This window comes from Alosa sapidissima, chromosome 20 (genome assembly GCF_018492685.1).
Source record: "Alosa sapidissima isolate fAloSap1 chromosome 20, fAloSap1.pri, whole genome shotgun sequence".
NCBI classification, from domain to species: Eukaryota; Metazoa; Chordata; class Actinopteri; order Clupeiformes; family Clupeidae; genus Alosa; species Alosa sapidissima.
The window spans coordinates 20145222-20160221 of record NC_055976.1 but is presented as its reverse complement, the minus strand read 5'-3'; the positions used below and the strand labels follow the sequence as shown (position 1 = coordinate 20160221).

At 47.7% G+C, this 15000-nt stretch overlaps 3 protein-coding genes and 1 non-coding gene across 6 annotated transcripts in view; all 4 read left to right on the top strand.

The window, feature by feature from the left end:
* The window catches only part of gpatch1 (G patch domain containing 1), a 12738-nt gene extending 7754 nt beyond the window's left edge, over positions 1-4984 (top strand). For both annotated transcript variants that reach the window (XM_042073893.1, XM_042073891.1), the window contains exons 12-20: positions 521-699; positions 977-1104; positions 1343-1455; positions 1789-1940; positions 2496-2832; positions 3193-3306; positions 3815-3906; positions 4260-4403; positions 4762-4984. In XM_042073893.1, coding sequence (XP_041929827.1) covers positions 521-699; positions 977-1104; positions 1343-1455; positions 1789-1940; positions 2496-2832; positions 3193-3306; positions 3815-3906; positions 4260-4349 — 1205 coding nt within the window. In that variant the 3' untranslated portion in view covers positions 4350-4403; positions 4762-4984. The remainder of the gene's footprint in view (positions 1-520; positions 700-976; positions 1105-1342; positions 1456-1788; positions 1941-2495; positions 2833-3192; positions 3307-3814; positions 3907-4259; positions 4404-4761) is intronic.
* A 428-nt stretch (positions 4985-5412) lies between these two features.
* Positions 5413-15000, top strand: part of LOC121694006 (WD repeat-containing protein 88-like) — a 23565-nt gene continuing 13977 nt past the window's right edge. The window contains exons 1-11 of one of the 2 annotated variants that reach the window (XR_006025646.1): positions 5413-5651; positions 6211-6321; positions 6430-6518; positions 7414-7477; positions 7793-7931; positions 8327-8456; positions 10289-10473; positions 10776-10858; positions 11036-11104; positions 11416-11514; positions 11905-12077. Coding sequence is in view for 1 of the 2 variants with exons in the window: in XM_042073897.1 (XP_041929831.1) it covers positions 5523-5651; positions 6211-6321; positions 6430-6518; positions 7414-7477; positions 7793-7931; positions 8327-8456; positions 10289-10473; positions 10776-10858; positions 11036-11104; positions 11416-11514; positions 11905-12027 (1221 nt within the window). In the remaining variant the exon portion in view is untranslated. Of the gene's footprint in view, positions 5652-6210; positions 6322-6429; positions 6519-7413; positions 7478-7792; positions 7932-8326; positions 8457-10288; positions 10474-10775; positions 10859-11035; positions 11105-11415; positions 11515-11904; positions 12312-15000 lie in introns of those variants that run through there. The other variant, XM_042073897.1, reaches the window with a different exon arrangement.
* trnat-agu lies at positions 12176-12249 on the top strand. The gene has a single exon. It is a non-coding gene; the product is annotated as a tRNA-Thr (tRNA).
* Positions 12391-15000, top strand: part of lrp3 (low density lipoprotein receptor-related protein 3) — a 10957-nt gene continuing 8347 nt past the window's right edge. The window contains exon 1 of the mRNA XM_042073894.1: positions 12391-13545. The gene's annotated coding sequence lies outside the window, so the exon portion shown is untranslated. The remainder of the gene's footprint in view (positions 13546-15000) is intronic.

Genomic DNA, 15000 nt, shown 5'->3' with positions numbered 1-15000 from the left:
TTTAGCTATGAGTAATTATGCATATCATAAAATACCATAAATTATTAACAAAATGTATAATGTTTATATGAATTCCAAACTATATTATATAGAAATATATGACATAAGCCATAATTTTCTGTGTGTGTGTGTTTAGGGTCGAGTAGAGTCTAAGATCTCCACTGATGGCACAATATTCAATATTACTGATGGCGTCAAAGTGGTGGGGGCCTCCGAATCAAATAGAAAAAAAGTATTGAAATCGAAATTCTTGACTTGGTATCGGTATAGAAACAATAATTTTGGTATCGTGACAACACTAGTGTTTGTGTGTGTGTGCGTGTTTGTGTGTGTGTGCGCGTGTTTGTGTGTGTGTGCGCGTGTTTGTGTGTGTTGAAGATTTGGGGATGAGATTGTGAGGAAGTTCTGACTCAAGACTTGTTAGCGGTGGTTTGTATGTATGTACTAATGTGAGAGTTTGTGTGTGTGTGTGTGCGTGCGTGCGTGTGTTTGTGTACGTGCGTGTGTGTGTGTGTGTTAGACGCTCTGGAGCGGAGTCTGGACGTGTGTATGACGGAGTGGGAGCGAGGGCGTGAGAGGGAGGAGTTTGTGCGGGCAGCGCTGCTCTATAAGCCCAGTAGCTCCGCCCTGTCCAGCCGCTTCACACGCAGCCGACAGGACGACAGCGATGACACCGTGGAAGTCCCCAGAGACACGGAGGTTAGCAAACACACACCTACACCTACACCTACCTACCTACCTACCTGTTCTGATACACTTTTACACACACACACACACACACACACACGTGCATCCTTGACTGCTGGTCAGCCTAGTGATGCTACACTAGCTGTCCGATGTACAGCAGTCTTCTGATACGATAAGTGAAGGTCTAAGTCACAGTGGCTAGTATGGGTTTGCAATAAAGAATATTGCATCTCTGGACATTCAAGTCAATGTAACTTTTAAAGTGTGTGTGTGTGTGTGTTATGAGCAGAATAATGTGGATGATAAGCAGGCAGCAGTCAAGATGAAGATGTTCGGTAAACTGACCAGAGACACGTTTGAGTGGCATCCTGACAAACTCCTGTGCAAGAGATTCAACGTGCCTGATCCTTACCCTGGGTAACACACACTCATACACACACACACAGAGACATACTCTCACTCACACACTCACTCACACGCTATCAACCACAGCATAATAGTGTTATGATATTTTCCAGATCTCACATCACGGATCTAATATATGTTTGTGCTCTCTCTCTCATGCACACACACACACACGCACGGACACGTACAGGCACAGAGACACTCTTGCTCCTGGTTTACCTTGGTGTGTGTGTGTGTGTGTGTGTCACAGATCAGGTTTAGTCGGCATGCCCAAAGTGAAGAGAGATCGTTTCTCTGTCTTCAACTTCCTCACCGTAGACGAGAGTCCTACAGCAAGCAGCCAGTCAACTACACACCCGACAGGTACTCCTTTAACTTCACTCAGCCAAACCCCCCCCCCCCCCCCCCCCCCCACAGACACACACACACACACACACACACACACACACACACACACACTTGAGGAAAAGGAGAAGGACTTGGGCTCTTTGTCACTCTCACTCCCACACATCTCCAGCTCCAGTTCATAGATGTCACCTTAGTCTCAGAGTTTACTCTGTCAGCAGCAGAGATCTTTGCCACTCTAATGCATCTCCACGTGTGTGTGTGTGTGTGTGTGTGTCTGTCTGTCTGTCTGTGTGTGTGTGTGTGTGTGTGTGTGTGTGTGTGTGTGTGTGTGTGTGTGTGTGTCCCCAGCCTCCTCGTCCTCCTCCAAAGCGCCCGGTGGGGGGAAGCGTTCTCGTTGGGACATGTCGCCACCCCCTGCTGACCAGAGTGACCCGCTCAGTGCACTCATCAGCGAGGCACGCAACGAGGCCTCACAATCACACACTGACACGCCTGCCAAGGTATGTGTTACTAATCTTAGCACACATACCCCCCCCCCCCCCAAACACACACACAGACCAACACCTCCCTCATAACATTTTCACACAAACACATCACATCATATAAAAACTTGTTCCAAAGATGCTGCGAGGTTCATCTATATTAATAGATCAAGTGGAGTAGACTTTAGAATCTGCTTTCACACACACACACACACCTGTCTGCCAGTCTGCTTTCACTCTTCTAGAAAAAATAACCTCAAACACTCACAACCATACCAAACTGTGATCACAAAAAAGTAGAAACAGAATGTTATTATTAGCTTGGCCTGTCTGTTTAAACACCTTTGTGACACACACTCTGTGTCTGTTTAAGATGTCTGTTTCTTGGGCTTGTTTCTGCACGTGTGTGTGTGTGTGTGTGTGTGTTGTTTCTTGGGCCTGTTTCTGCACTGCTGTGTGTGTGTAATGTTTCTTGCATGAGGTCATCAGTGACCTGTGAATGATGTCATCAGTGACCTGTGCATGATGTCCCGATGGCTAAAGGTGTGCGACTCTGTGTGTGCCTGGTTTCAGCCCAAAGAGACCGAGAGGAAGGACGGCACAGAAGAGGGGGATGAAGAGAAGGGAGAGGAGGAGGAGGAGGAGGAGAGCAGGCCGCCCATAGACCTGTTCAAAGCCATCTTTAGCTCGTCCGACGACAAGTCCTCTTCCTCAGGCGAGAGTGATGAAGACCAGGAGGAGGAGGAGGAGCCAAAGAGGCCAGGGGCAGATGGGAAGGCGGAGGCTCTGACACCAGGCCCAATCAGCTTCAGCCGTACCCCACTAGCCACACCCACTGCTCCACAGACAGCGTCCACAGCCCAACCCCCAAGTCTGCCCGCACGCCTGCATGGCTCTGACACCGCCACAGGTGTGTACCTCTGAACACACACACACACACACACACACACACACACACTCCGCACACCCTTACCATATGCTGTTCTACACACACACACACACACATACACCACACCCTTACCATATGCTGTTCTCCACACACACCACACACCCTTACCATATGCTGTTCTCCACACACACCACACACCCCTTACCATATTCTGTTCTCCACACACACACACACACACACACACCACACACCCTTACCATATGCTGTTCTCCACACACACACACACCACACACACCCTTACCATATGCTACACACACACACCACACACCCTTACCATATGCTATGAGAGAGAGAGCGATTAACCCTTGCTGTTGTGGTCAGGGCGTGGAGTGGCTGAGGAGAGAGGTGCTGCTCCACCCTCTACTGCAGCCTGTAAAGATGGAGGACAGGAGGAGGAGGAGTTTGGACCGAGACTGCCCCCTCCCATTGCAACAGGTCAGTACGGAGAGAAACAGCGTGTGTGTGTGTGTGTGTGTGAGTGAGAGAGAGAGTATTTCTGTGCCAGGAAGCTGACACCCTCCCACTGCAATAGGAATAGGTCAGTATGGACAGCTGATTGTGTGTGTGTGTGTGGCATGTGTGTGCATGTGTGTGTGTGTGTGTGTGTGGTGGGATTGTGTGCCTCTCCCCTCTGTAACAGGCCAGCACAGAGAGGAACTGAAAGCAGATTGTGTTGTTTATGTACAAGGAGGTGAGACTGGGGAAAAAGAGGTGTTTGTGTGTGTGTGTGTGTGTGTGTCACGGAACAGGACTAACGTTTCGACGCCCATGCGTCTTCTTCAGAGTCCCAGAGACTCTGAAGAAGCATGGGCGCCGAAAAGTTAGTCAGTTTGCAATAATAAAAACACGTTAAGTATTGAATGCTCCGGTCCTGCTCCTTGGCTCTTGTTAGACCTTGAATCTCCCTTGTTGAGTGTGTGTTGTTTGCTGTGTGTGTGTGAAGGATCTCTGGTGCTGAGGGAGGAGGAGGAGGAGCGGTCGAGGAAGAAGAGCAAGGAGAAACGCAAAGCCAAGAAGGAGCACAAGCACAAGAAGGTAGGTCGCACATGGAAACCCTCGCCCTAACCCTGACATCACACACTCTCAGCAACAGTCCCTGTCATTCCAAACAAAACACCTTGTGTGTTAACACAGTTGTTCTAGTACAAGAACAGTACAAGAAATACCAATGTAGAAAGCTGCTGTCTGAAGCTGATTTGGCCATGTTTGCGGTACAATAGTGTGCACTAGTTCCCCATGAAATATTTGCAACAGCAGCAAGATCTGTGAAAATATGAGCTGTACCAAAAAAGAAATGTAAAGATATGTCAGTGTCCTCAGCATGGTGTGTGTGTGTGGGTGTGGGTGTGTGTGTGTGTGGGTCTAACGTGCCTGACTGGATGTTTCAGCACAAGAAGAAGCAGAAGAAAACAGAAGCACAAAGGGAAGCAGAAGAAAAAGAGAGAGAAGAAGGACGAGTCCGCCGACAGCTCGTCTGACAGCGAGGACGAGGAGGACGATGAAGAGGTGACCACACATGAGCTGCTAAAGAGGTCAGGAGAAAATCTCTCTCACACACTTACACACTCTCTCTCTCTCTCTCTCTCTCTCTCTCTCTCTCTCTCTCTCTCTCTCTCTCTCTCTCTCTCTCTCTCTCTCTCTCTCCTATGCTCTCTCTAACTCATCTTCTGTCTCATAGAAATGTGTATTAGAGGGAAGGTGTATTAATGTGTACTCTCTCTCTCTCTCTCTCTCTCTCTCTCTCTCTCTCTCTCTCTCTCTCTCTCTCTCTCTCTCTCTCTCTCTCTCTACTCTCCCCAAACAGAGCAAATCAGAATGAATGAATGTTTTGCATCCCTTTTCTCCCTCCCCTCCTTCTCCCTCTCTCTCCCTGTCCTTCTCTCTCTGCAGGTTGAAGAGCATCAGAGGGAGGCTGTAATGTTAGTGTGCTGGTCTGTGGCCTCTGTGAGGCCTGTGACAGAGACCCAGCGGAGAGGAGAGGAGGAGAAGCAGAGAGGAGGAGCGGAGAAAAGAGGAGAGGAGAGGAGAGCCACACCACATGGGACGTGGCACTGTGAACATTTAACCCCACATTCACTGGGTTACTGCTAATAAATTTGCCTTTTTACAAAAATTATGACTTGGATTTGTTTGTTATTGTTCTTCATGGCTGTGTGGCTCAAATCCTTTACATGGTAGGGTGTGAGTTATTGAATCATATTTAAGGCATATTTTACGTGATTACATTATTAATGTATGTCTGACGTTAATATGTCCTCAAAGTGTCATATTTTAAATAAAATGAACACATGAATGAACTGATGACTGTAGATCTATACAGTCACTGGAACCAGCAAATGAACAGGTTCATTCTTCAAATGTGATGCAAAATGGGCGCATGTAAGCCCTCAAAAAGAAAACTGCTTTAGAAACAGGTAAACCTCCGTGCAGAAGGGGCATCTTCAATCAGAATCAGGATTAATTAGTCGAACCCCACTGAGCAACGTGAGGAACGTGCGGGTGGCGAGGGGACGATTGGCGTCATCACGTCTGCGTCGTCATAGCAACGACACTACATTGTTGATGTTCCGTCTTAGGAAGTTCAATAAATTTGTAACAGACAGATGTGTTTAACTATCTAGTAAAGCCGCCGAGTAATAAAGAACTAAACTATGGAAGTGAACACAACCGAGAGTGCTCCGGTACCCGACCCACTGGCACTGGACGAACCCCGCGCTGAGGAAGTGGAGGAAACCGAGGACAACACGCAGTCTGTGTGGGAACATGACCCACTTGCACAGGTAGCAAGGACTGCTCACTTGCCAGTCTGTCCAACGCAACGGAAAGTAGTTCTAATGTTATCGACCCTTATAACAGGGTAGACTTCACTTCAGCAATATATTTTAGTAGCCTACAACGTTTTCCACGGCTGTCGTCTCTTTATCATTAAACTGAGAACTGAACCCAAGCAGTTCCTTTATTATTTTTTTACTCAAAACGCCCTATTTGACTACCCTGGAAACCCAGAGTTCTCGATCTTTCTAGACTATCAGGGTCTGGATTTTCCAGGCTACTATTTGACCCTTTCTCCCTAAAACAGCAAAGTTAATCAATTGTACATTTTGTTTCAGGACACAAATAAATAAACTGCTTATAGGCCTAGCATAACATTAGATCATGATTATAAACATATTTTTCTGAAGGAATTACATGTCTCAGTCTGTGTACCATGAACTAAGATTGTGAGGCACATCTCTACAAACTGTAGCTACAGTCCACTGTGTGGAGGTGCAGTCTGTCCACCTGAGCAGGCAGAGCCTAGAGGGTCTCTAAGTCTGACTGCCTGTCCATCTCCCACAGATCCCCATCAAAGTGCTGCGTGGCCATACAGACACCATCAGCAGCTGCCAGCTAGCGTTCAGCGACCAGAAGCTGGTCACCTCCTCACATGACAAGACGGCCATCCTCTGGGTATGCCTGGCGGCATGGAGATATTCATTAGACTGATTCATCTTAATTGTCTGATTTGACGATGTAGAGAAATGTTGACCACACACACACTCTTGTATCACTTTGCAGGACGTGGAGTCAGGCAGACCCTTACGTGTGTTTGAGGGGGGGCACACTGCCCCTGTCTCCCAGTGTGCCCTCATACCCCAGAAGAACAGGTGAGTGTGTGGTTATTACCTGAACTTCACTAGTTCACAGAGTTTGGGCCTAGACTCAGCTCCCTATGAGCCTCACTGTGTCATAATCACGCTGAAAGGATAAAAGAAGCATCACTGGGAACACTCCCCCCCCCTCTCTCTCTCTCACACACACACACACACACACACACACTCCCCCCCCCCCTCTCTCTCACACACACACACACACACTCCTATTTGCAGAGTTTGTTTTTTAAAAAACTGCTGGGAAAGTGTGCCCCATTTATTTTGAGAAAATTGTGCAGGGGGTTCTCTATGTTTCACACACACACACACACACACACACACACACACACACACTCATGGCTCCAGTTCCTCTCCCCTCGTGTGAGGCCCCTTAACTGAAGCCTTTTGTTTGCCTCTCCTGTCATGCATACACTGTTGCTAGGTAACATAATTAGTGTAATGGCGTTGTAGGGTATTCAGAGACCATTGAAGTGAATGTGGTCATTACAGCCCACCAGCCAATCACAGTCCCAGCAGGGCCCACCAGTCAATTCCAGCATGGCCCACTGCCAATCACACAGCCCCTGCATAGCCCACCAGCCAATCACACTGCCTCTGTATACTGTAGCCCCTAGTCCATCAGCCAATCACAGGAGTTTAGTTCTGGGCGTTATAGGCCATAATCAATTTCAGCCTGCAAACTGTCCTAATATTTAGATGGAAGGATGCTTTCATGCTTTGAGATCAAATGTTTTTTCTCATATTTTGTGTTGCACTCTGTGCATTAAAAATATGCTTTAAGTAAACACATAGCCTACTTACTTACTTCCTGACTAGTAATTGTTTCATTAATGCATAGAGCTAATGAACTGACCCCAGTCACTCAAGAGTACCTGTTCTCCTCCTCCAGGCTGATCACATCGTCGTGGGATAAGACTCTACAGGCCTGGGATCTGGAGACAGGACAGACACTGGTGCTGCTCCCACACACACACACACACACACACACTCTCTGTAAGTTATGTGACGCAGTAGCAGGAGCCCAAGACAAATTTCCCTTTGGGCACAATAAAGTATACCTTAACCTTAATCTAACACATACACACACACACACACACAATCTGCTGCTAACCCCTCCCAACACCCCCATCCCTTCATTGGTGCTAACCCTATAGAGCTCTGGCTGCTCACAACTGCTCCTCATGTCACCTGTAGATGTTTATTATGAAGATATGTAGAGCATTTATTTATTTGTTTACAGCATTTTGTATGTTTGTTTGTTTGTCCAGTGGTCTGTCCCCCAGGAGGGGCTGCTGACGTCCTGCAGTGCGTCTGGCGATGGTGAGGTTGTGGCCTCCGCCTCCGACATGGTGAACGGACTCTGTCTCACCTGTACCGATACGGGAAAACAGATCACTTTTATTAAAGGTGAGGCAGTACCTGAGCAGGTATCACCTGCACCCCAGTTGAGGCAACAGAGCTGTGTCAGTATGAGCAGGTATCACCTGCACCCCAGGTGAGGCAACAGAGCTGTGTCAGTATGAGCAGGTATCACCTGCACCCCATAACCTGAAGAACACATCGGAACACCTTAAGTAGAGCAGTATGGTTCTAAACATGAGCTGTTCTGATTGGTTGCCATGCTGGGGTTGTCTGTTAGAGTGTCCCTGATTGGTTGTGCTATATACTGGAATTGTCTGTTAGAGCATCCGTGATTGGTTGCCATATGCTTGGGTTGTCTGTTTGCGTCCCTGATTGGTTGTGCGCTTTGCTGGGGTTGTCTGTTAGAACGTCTCTGATTGGTTGAACGGTTCCTCCGGCAGGCCACCACAAGTCGACGATCACGCGCTGCTGCTTCGACCCCCTGGGCCAGCACGTGGCCACCGTGTCCTCAGACAAGACCATCAAACTCTGGGACCAGCGCTCACGCCACACCACACTCTCCATCGCCAGGTGAGGGTGCTCTCACCTCACACACCACCCCACTCAATGCCAGGTGAGGCCTCTCACACCTAAACCCACCCAACGCCAGGTGAAGCCTCTCACACCTAACACACAACCCCACCCAACTCCAGGTGAGGCCTCTCTCACCTAAACCAGAGACTTTCTGATGAGGAGACACAGCACTCCAAAAATCCTCCATAGAAATGCATGGGCTTAGTTTGTAACGCCAATATGGCCGTTGTCTACACATATCCCACCCCTTCCTCGGCAAAACGTCGACATGTGAATACATTGAGCCAATCATGTGGTGTTATGTGAATACATTGAGCCAATCATATGGTGTGTTGTGAAGACATCGTGCCAATCATGTGTTGTGAACTCGCCGCTGGAGCATAATTGGTGTCGTGAAGCCTTGCGCACGCGCATTTCTGCTGAATAGGATGCCCAATGAGTGCCCAAAAAGCGTTGCAATATGGCCACCGAGTGGAGGGACTTGCCTAAGGCCCCGTCCACACGGAGACGCTTTTTGAGTTAAACGCACCGGTTTTGCTTCGTCTTGGCCGATCGTCCAAACGAATCCTTTTCGCCGCACTTTTTTGAAACCTGGTTCCAGGGAGGAAAAATCTGAAACCGTAGCCCTTGTGAGTTCGTTTGGACGGCAAAACCGCATAGCCTACTTGCGTATTGATGATGTCATTGCCACACCTCAGCTGCCCTGGACTTGACACTTATAGTATTGCCTATACTAGTTTTCATACATGACATTACCTACGATTACACACAGTAGGATAAATATCACAACAGGTGCTGCGCAGCGCCAAGCTTATGACTTGGTGGACTGAACACTGTTTTTCCCGGTGTTTTTTTGATGCATTCTAGCTACTGTCAGTACCGTGAGAGAACTAGTCAGGAGTTATTAGGGAAGTGCGGTGTAAGTTTAAATTAATTTGGGGTTAGTGCCGGTGTCATTCATTTATTTTACATGTCTTACAACATAAATAAATGCATTCATAGTCTAGTGAAGTCAGATATGAGCATACAAAGACGCTTAGAACTCATGCTAAGCCTATGGTAGATGCGCACTAAATGCGAATGCGCGATTTGACACAGGCAAACGTATCTACTGTTACTAACGAAGGTATTATAGCAATATTATAAATGTGGCGACGGAATAGCCTAGAACTTGGGTAGGCCTAGCGTTTAGTAGCCTATCCACTTGCGGTGATAGCCAAAACTAATGCCAACCAAAGAAAGTAAAGGAGATTATTTGTACCTGCGTTAGCCAAATAAAGGACGGGACTGCACCCTTCACAAACCGTAAAAATTAAGTTTATTAGTTTTACAGTTGACTACAGTTGAAAGTTCACTATAAGTCCACACAAACAATTTTGGTTTCCTTGCACTTGCCATTTTTGTCGTAGTAGCCTACTCTGTCTGTTTGTATAGCCTACAGCCTACAGCGCGCAAGCTTTGGTCAATTTCTGTAACAAACAGTGCCACCTATAGGCCTGGGATGTGAAGTAACGTGTTGAGTCGTGTTGAGATGGATCCGTTTGGACACAAATATTCTTGATACGGTTCCAGGGAAGACGGAGTAAAAAAAGATTTGGTACGTGTGGAATAGGCCTCTCACACCTAACACACAACCCCACCCAACGCCAGATGATGCCTCTCACACCTAACACACAACCCCACAACCCCACCCAACGCCAGGTGAGGCCTCTCACACCTAACCCCACCCAACGCCATGTGAGGCTTCTGTGTCCCTCCTGTGACCCCCGTCCCTCTCTACGCATGTGTGTGTGTGTGTGTGTGTTGACCTTTGACCTCTCCCTCTGCAGCTCCCACACCAGCGTCATCTCTAACTGCTGCTTCACACGTGACGCCCGCTACCTGTGCTCGGCCTCCTGGGACAAGACGCTGCAGCTGTGGGACGTGTCCACCGGAACGTTCCGCTCGCACGGCGGCAAGAGCCTCAGCTTTGCACACGACGGCTGCGTCAGCGCCTGCATGTTCTCACACGACGGTGAGGCCACTCTCCGCCCTCGCCCTCTCTGACCCCCAGGCCGGACGGCAGGGCGTGAGGCTTCAGCTGTGTACTGAGGGCAACTGACCGAGCCTTGAGCTCTCTCATAGCAGAGCCCTGAGTATCTACACACACTCAGAAGGAGTGCTGCTGGAGTCTGTTATGGTAACATGGTTGAAATGTATATGTGTGTGCATGTGTACGTGCCTGAGTGTTTGTGTGTATGTGTGGGTGTGTGCATGCATGTGTGTGTGTGTGTGTGTGTGTGTGTGTGTGTGTGTGTGTGTGTGTGTCATCCTCAGCCTCTCTTCTGGTGTCGGGGGCATATGACCGGACAGTGGCTGTGTGGGACATGAAGGCCATCTGCAAACTCCTCCTGCTGAAGGTAAAGAGGCGCATCAGGGCCGCATCAGGGCCGGAGGCACTCCAGCAGCCTGGATGATGAGTGTGGCTTTAAACACCACCAACCTCAGTCTACTCCAGCGCTGACTAGTCACCTAAAAACACTCATCTTCCACTGTGATGTCTCCCTTTGTGTGTGTGTGTGTGTGTGTGTTTCCAGGGCCATATGGACTGGGTCATGGATGTTGCCATCAGTGAAGATAAGAAGTGGGTGGTATCCTGTTCTAAGGTCAGTGACTCACTACATATGCACAGACCTGTCAGTCACACACGTTATAGCAACAACTTTTGCTTAACATGATTAATGCAGATATCCACAGTGCATAGCACATCCAGATTAGATGTATTTATTATTTAAGTAGTATAATTATTCGGATAGGCTAAGTCGACACCGCTAATACAGCTCCTTGTTTTTGTTCGACTTTGCAAACTCAGGAACTCAGGGCATTGCTGTAAAAGAGCTTAATGCTCAAATTTTCCCTGAATAAACAATTGTTTTTTTTATTGATTGGTTGATTTCTTGGTTGGTCTGTGTCCCAGGACAAAACAGTGCGTATGTGGAATATTGAGCATACAGAAGAGATACCTGCAGTTATCGAAACCAGGAGGACGCAGGCGCAGGGCTACCAGATCATTAAGGTGCGCCGGGGAAGAACCATAAGAACCCTGTTGCTTCTGCTCGGACCCTAGACGTAGCGATAGTAGCCCAGCATACGTGTATGGTCCAAGCTTGGTCTCATTGCTTGGAGCAAAATGGCATATTAACCCCTGTGTTATAACTTCACCGTAGAGTTTAGAAAAGACAATCAACTGCAGTGTTTAACATATTTAAACAGCCCAACAGGTGCTAACAAACTAGCAATAGCCCGGATTCTAGCATAGAAATAGGCTAGCATGGTAGGTTACTGATCGGGTTATTGTATTTAGAATTTGAAGATTAGGCCTACATGTAATGCGTGTGAACCTACTGCAATAGAGGACACACGATTATGAAATCTAACACATTTAACTATGTGTTTTTCTCTCCAGTGCGAGGAGTGTGCGAGGTCTTTCTCCGTCTTCCGAATGGAGTCTGACGCCACCAACAAATGCGTTTTCTGTCGACTGAAAGCACCAACAAAATATATACCGCTCCCTCCTCCGTGTTTTTGAAGAAATTACGCTGTTTTTATAAGACTGTAGGGGACATAATTACATACAAAGTGTTTTTGACATGAAACGATCTGTAATTTCTGTTGATCAAGGATTATGCCAGATCTTGTGTGGTTATTGAGTGTGATTTTCGACAGGGTGAAACAGCGGCGCCGTGGCTTAGTTGGTTAAAGCGCCTGTCTAGTAAACAGGAGATCCTGGGTTCGAATCCCAGCGGTGCCTTTTGTACTTCCTAGTTCGAGAATATTCTGCACTTTGTGAAATGAAATAAAAGCTTGCTGGTATATGCTCAGTTTGCCTGTGTAACAGATAATCCATTGTGGAGTATAGGTTTTCTCAGGAGAAATAGGTAACATGTACAACATAGGCCTCTCAATTATATATATTGTAGTTTATGACAATAACTCATAGTCGTAGTTTATAACTCATGAAAAAGACAAATATGTATGTCCTGCTTTCAGTGTAGCTGGCTCTTAACTCTTCAACCAGCGCATTCATCAATACTGACGAAAATAACATTAAGTGTATCAGTGCAGCCTCCATCCATAAGGGGGCAGTATTGGGCGTCATCTCTGACCGGCGCTCGAAAGCAGTTTCTAGGTAGGAGATGAGAGGCATAGTCGACTTCATGCGCATTTCAGACAGAAACCTCACTTAGGCTATTTCCTTGGAACAGCATCTGCTTTTTAACCGTTATACCCACACCTGCAGCTTGAAGCCTGCATATCCTACTGGTTCGGTTTGGTGTTAATGTTCAATGCTGTAGCCTATTCTGTGTTGGTTGGATAGCCTATATTTCTTCTCTGTAGCCTTCCAACATTTAACTGTGGCCGATGTTTCAATTGTCTTGCTGCTGCAATTTGCAAATAATGTAGGCTAAGCCATGCTCTGATGGGAAGGATTGATTGGGACATGGCGCAGAGGTGGCGCGTCTGTGCGCGGCAGATCAGGCATCCTGGCCGGAGGAGTAGCCCATCACTCAAGCATCCAGACGCTGAGCGGAGGACGGAGAGCTGAGGATCTCACAGAGAAGCTGGGAACATCCTGCGAAACGGGAATAAAATACACCGATTAGGTTATGTCAGGAAAGTTGGATCGATTTCCTGTCAAATTAAAATGACTGCTTAATTGTCCTCTCACGGTGCAGTTACGTTTTTTTTCCATAGCTTTTGGTTTCGCTGCTATTAAACGCTGGGGCTACTTTGTTTTCTGCTGCTCCCTCCCTCTCTCTCTCTGAGAAGTGCTGTGTGCACAGTCGTTACCTCATCCCCCCAACCCAGCCCGTTACTGTCAAACCTGCATTTAACCGCGAGCGCACCCGTTTAACGCCAGGAACAGGGGCTTCATGTTGACGGCGCACTGCAGGGATTCGCCTGCACAGCGAGCCTCTCCGACGGCCACGGAGCCTCAGCGAAGATGACAAAAGAATGTCATGTTGTGGTGAGATGACGGGGAGCATGGCACCAGGGCCGCTGCTGGTGTGGTTGCTCAGCGTCGGCTGCGCTGTAGGCTGTGCGGGTGAGTAGACGGGCTCATATTTCACTAAATGTGTAAATCATTGATCCGGGGAGCCTTGCGCTGACAGTTAAGTGATATCATCACTTAAGTGAAGCAATCAGATAGATATTGGCTACAGATAGCCTACCCATGTAAAATTCTGCGGTTCACATCCTGCTCACTTCATGGATTTGTTGTGACAAATCTCTCATAGCCAATAGCTCATCGTGACCACCTCAGGCAACCCTAGATAATATTAGCACAGACCGCTACTTGTAGCAGGTACAGAGGCGCTTTCCACTTAAACAAACAAACCCATGGACAAATTATGTAGGCCTACAACAACACTAGTCAGGTTTATATAAACGTCAGCAGGCATCCAGGCAGTGGTGGCCTGTCCTTTGTCCTTTTGTCCCGAGGTCGGTAGCCAATGTCCTAACCTGGCTCCGCTCGTGTAGCCTCTTTTCATTTAGAAATACCGAGGCTAAAAACCCTGCCTAGATGTCACCTTACTTGATCAGCCAGCATTTACATAGTATAGTCCAGCTTTCCCAAACTGCTGGTTTACTTCAGATGTCACAACAAAAGGAACACGTTTGTCATTTAGGTGTGTTGTGTGGCATGAGAGCACCCACTGCTGAGAGTCTGTAAAAAGGCCAGCAGCACTGACATTTGCCTACCTCTCAAAGGGGACTGGACAGGCTGGGATCTCAGCCCAGCGCTGGCTCTCATTTAGACTAACAAATACAAACATAACACACACACACACACACACACTGATGTGGAGGATGTTTGTGGTTGGCAACCTTTGTAAAGTTCCTGTCTTAGAGGGTTATTCGGACTACCACACACACACACACACTCCCAGACGAGAAGCCCTCAGTGGAGTGCACAAGGGTGTCCTTAAGAAACTTAAGAGCTCACACCTCCAAAAAGCACCTCTCTCTCTCTCTCTCTCTCTCTGTATGTGCAGTGTGTGTGTGTGTGTGCAGTTGCTCTACATCTGTACACAGGATCAGAGCACTGAAATAAGAGTGTCTACAGAAGCTGTGTGTGTGTGTGTGTGTGTGTGCGCGTGTATGTATGCACTTCAAGCAGTCTATTTTGGTCTATCATATTTCTCCCCAATCAAAACCCATTTAGCGTGATCAGCTAGGCCTCCTGTTAAAAATATCATCCCTCTTAGGTCAGCTCCTAAGTGGCTCTCACTCCACACACACACACACACACGCATGCACACACATACACGCACACGCACACACACACACACACACTCACACACACACATAAACACACACACACACACTCACACACACACATAAACACACACACACACACAGAGAGACTGTGTGTGAAGTTGAGATTGTGAGTCCTTACTCTGTGTGTGTGTGCGTGTGTGTGTGTGTGTGTGTGTGTGTATGAGCGTTTGCATGTGTGTGAGTGTGAGCGTTTGCATGCATGTGTGTGTGTGTGAGC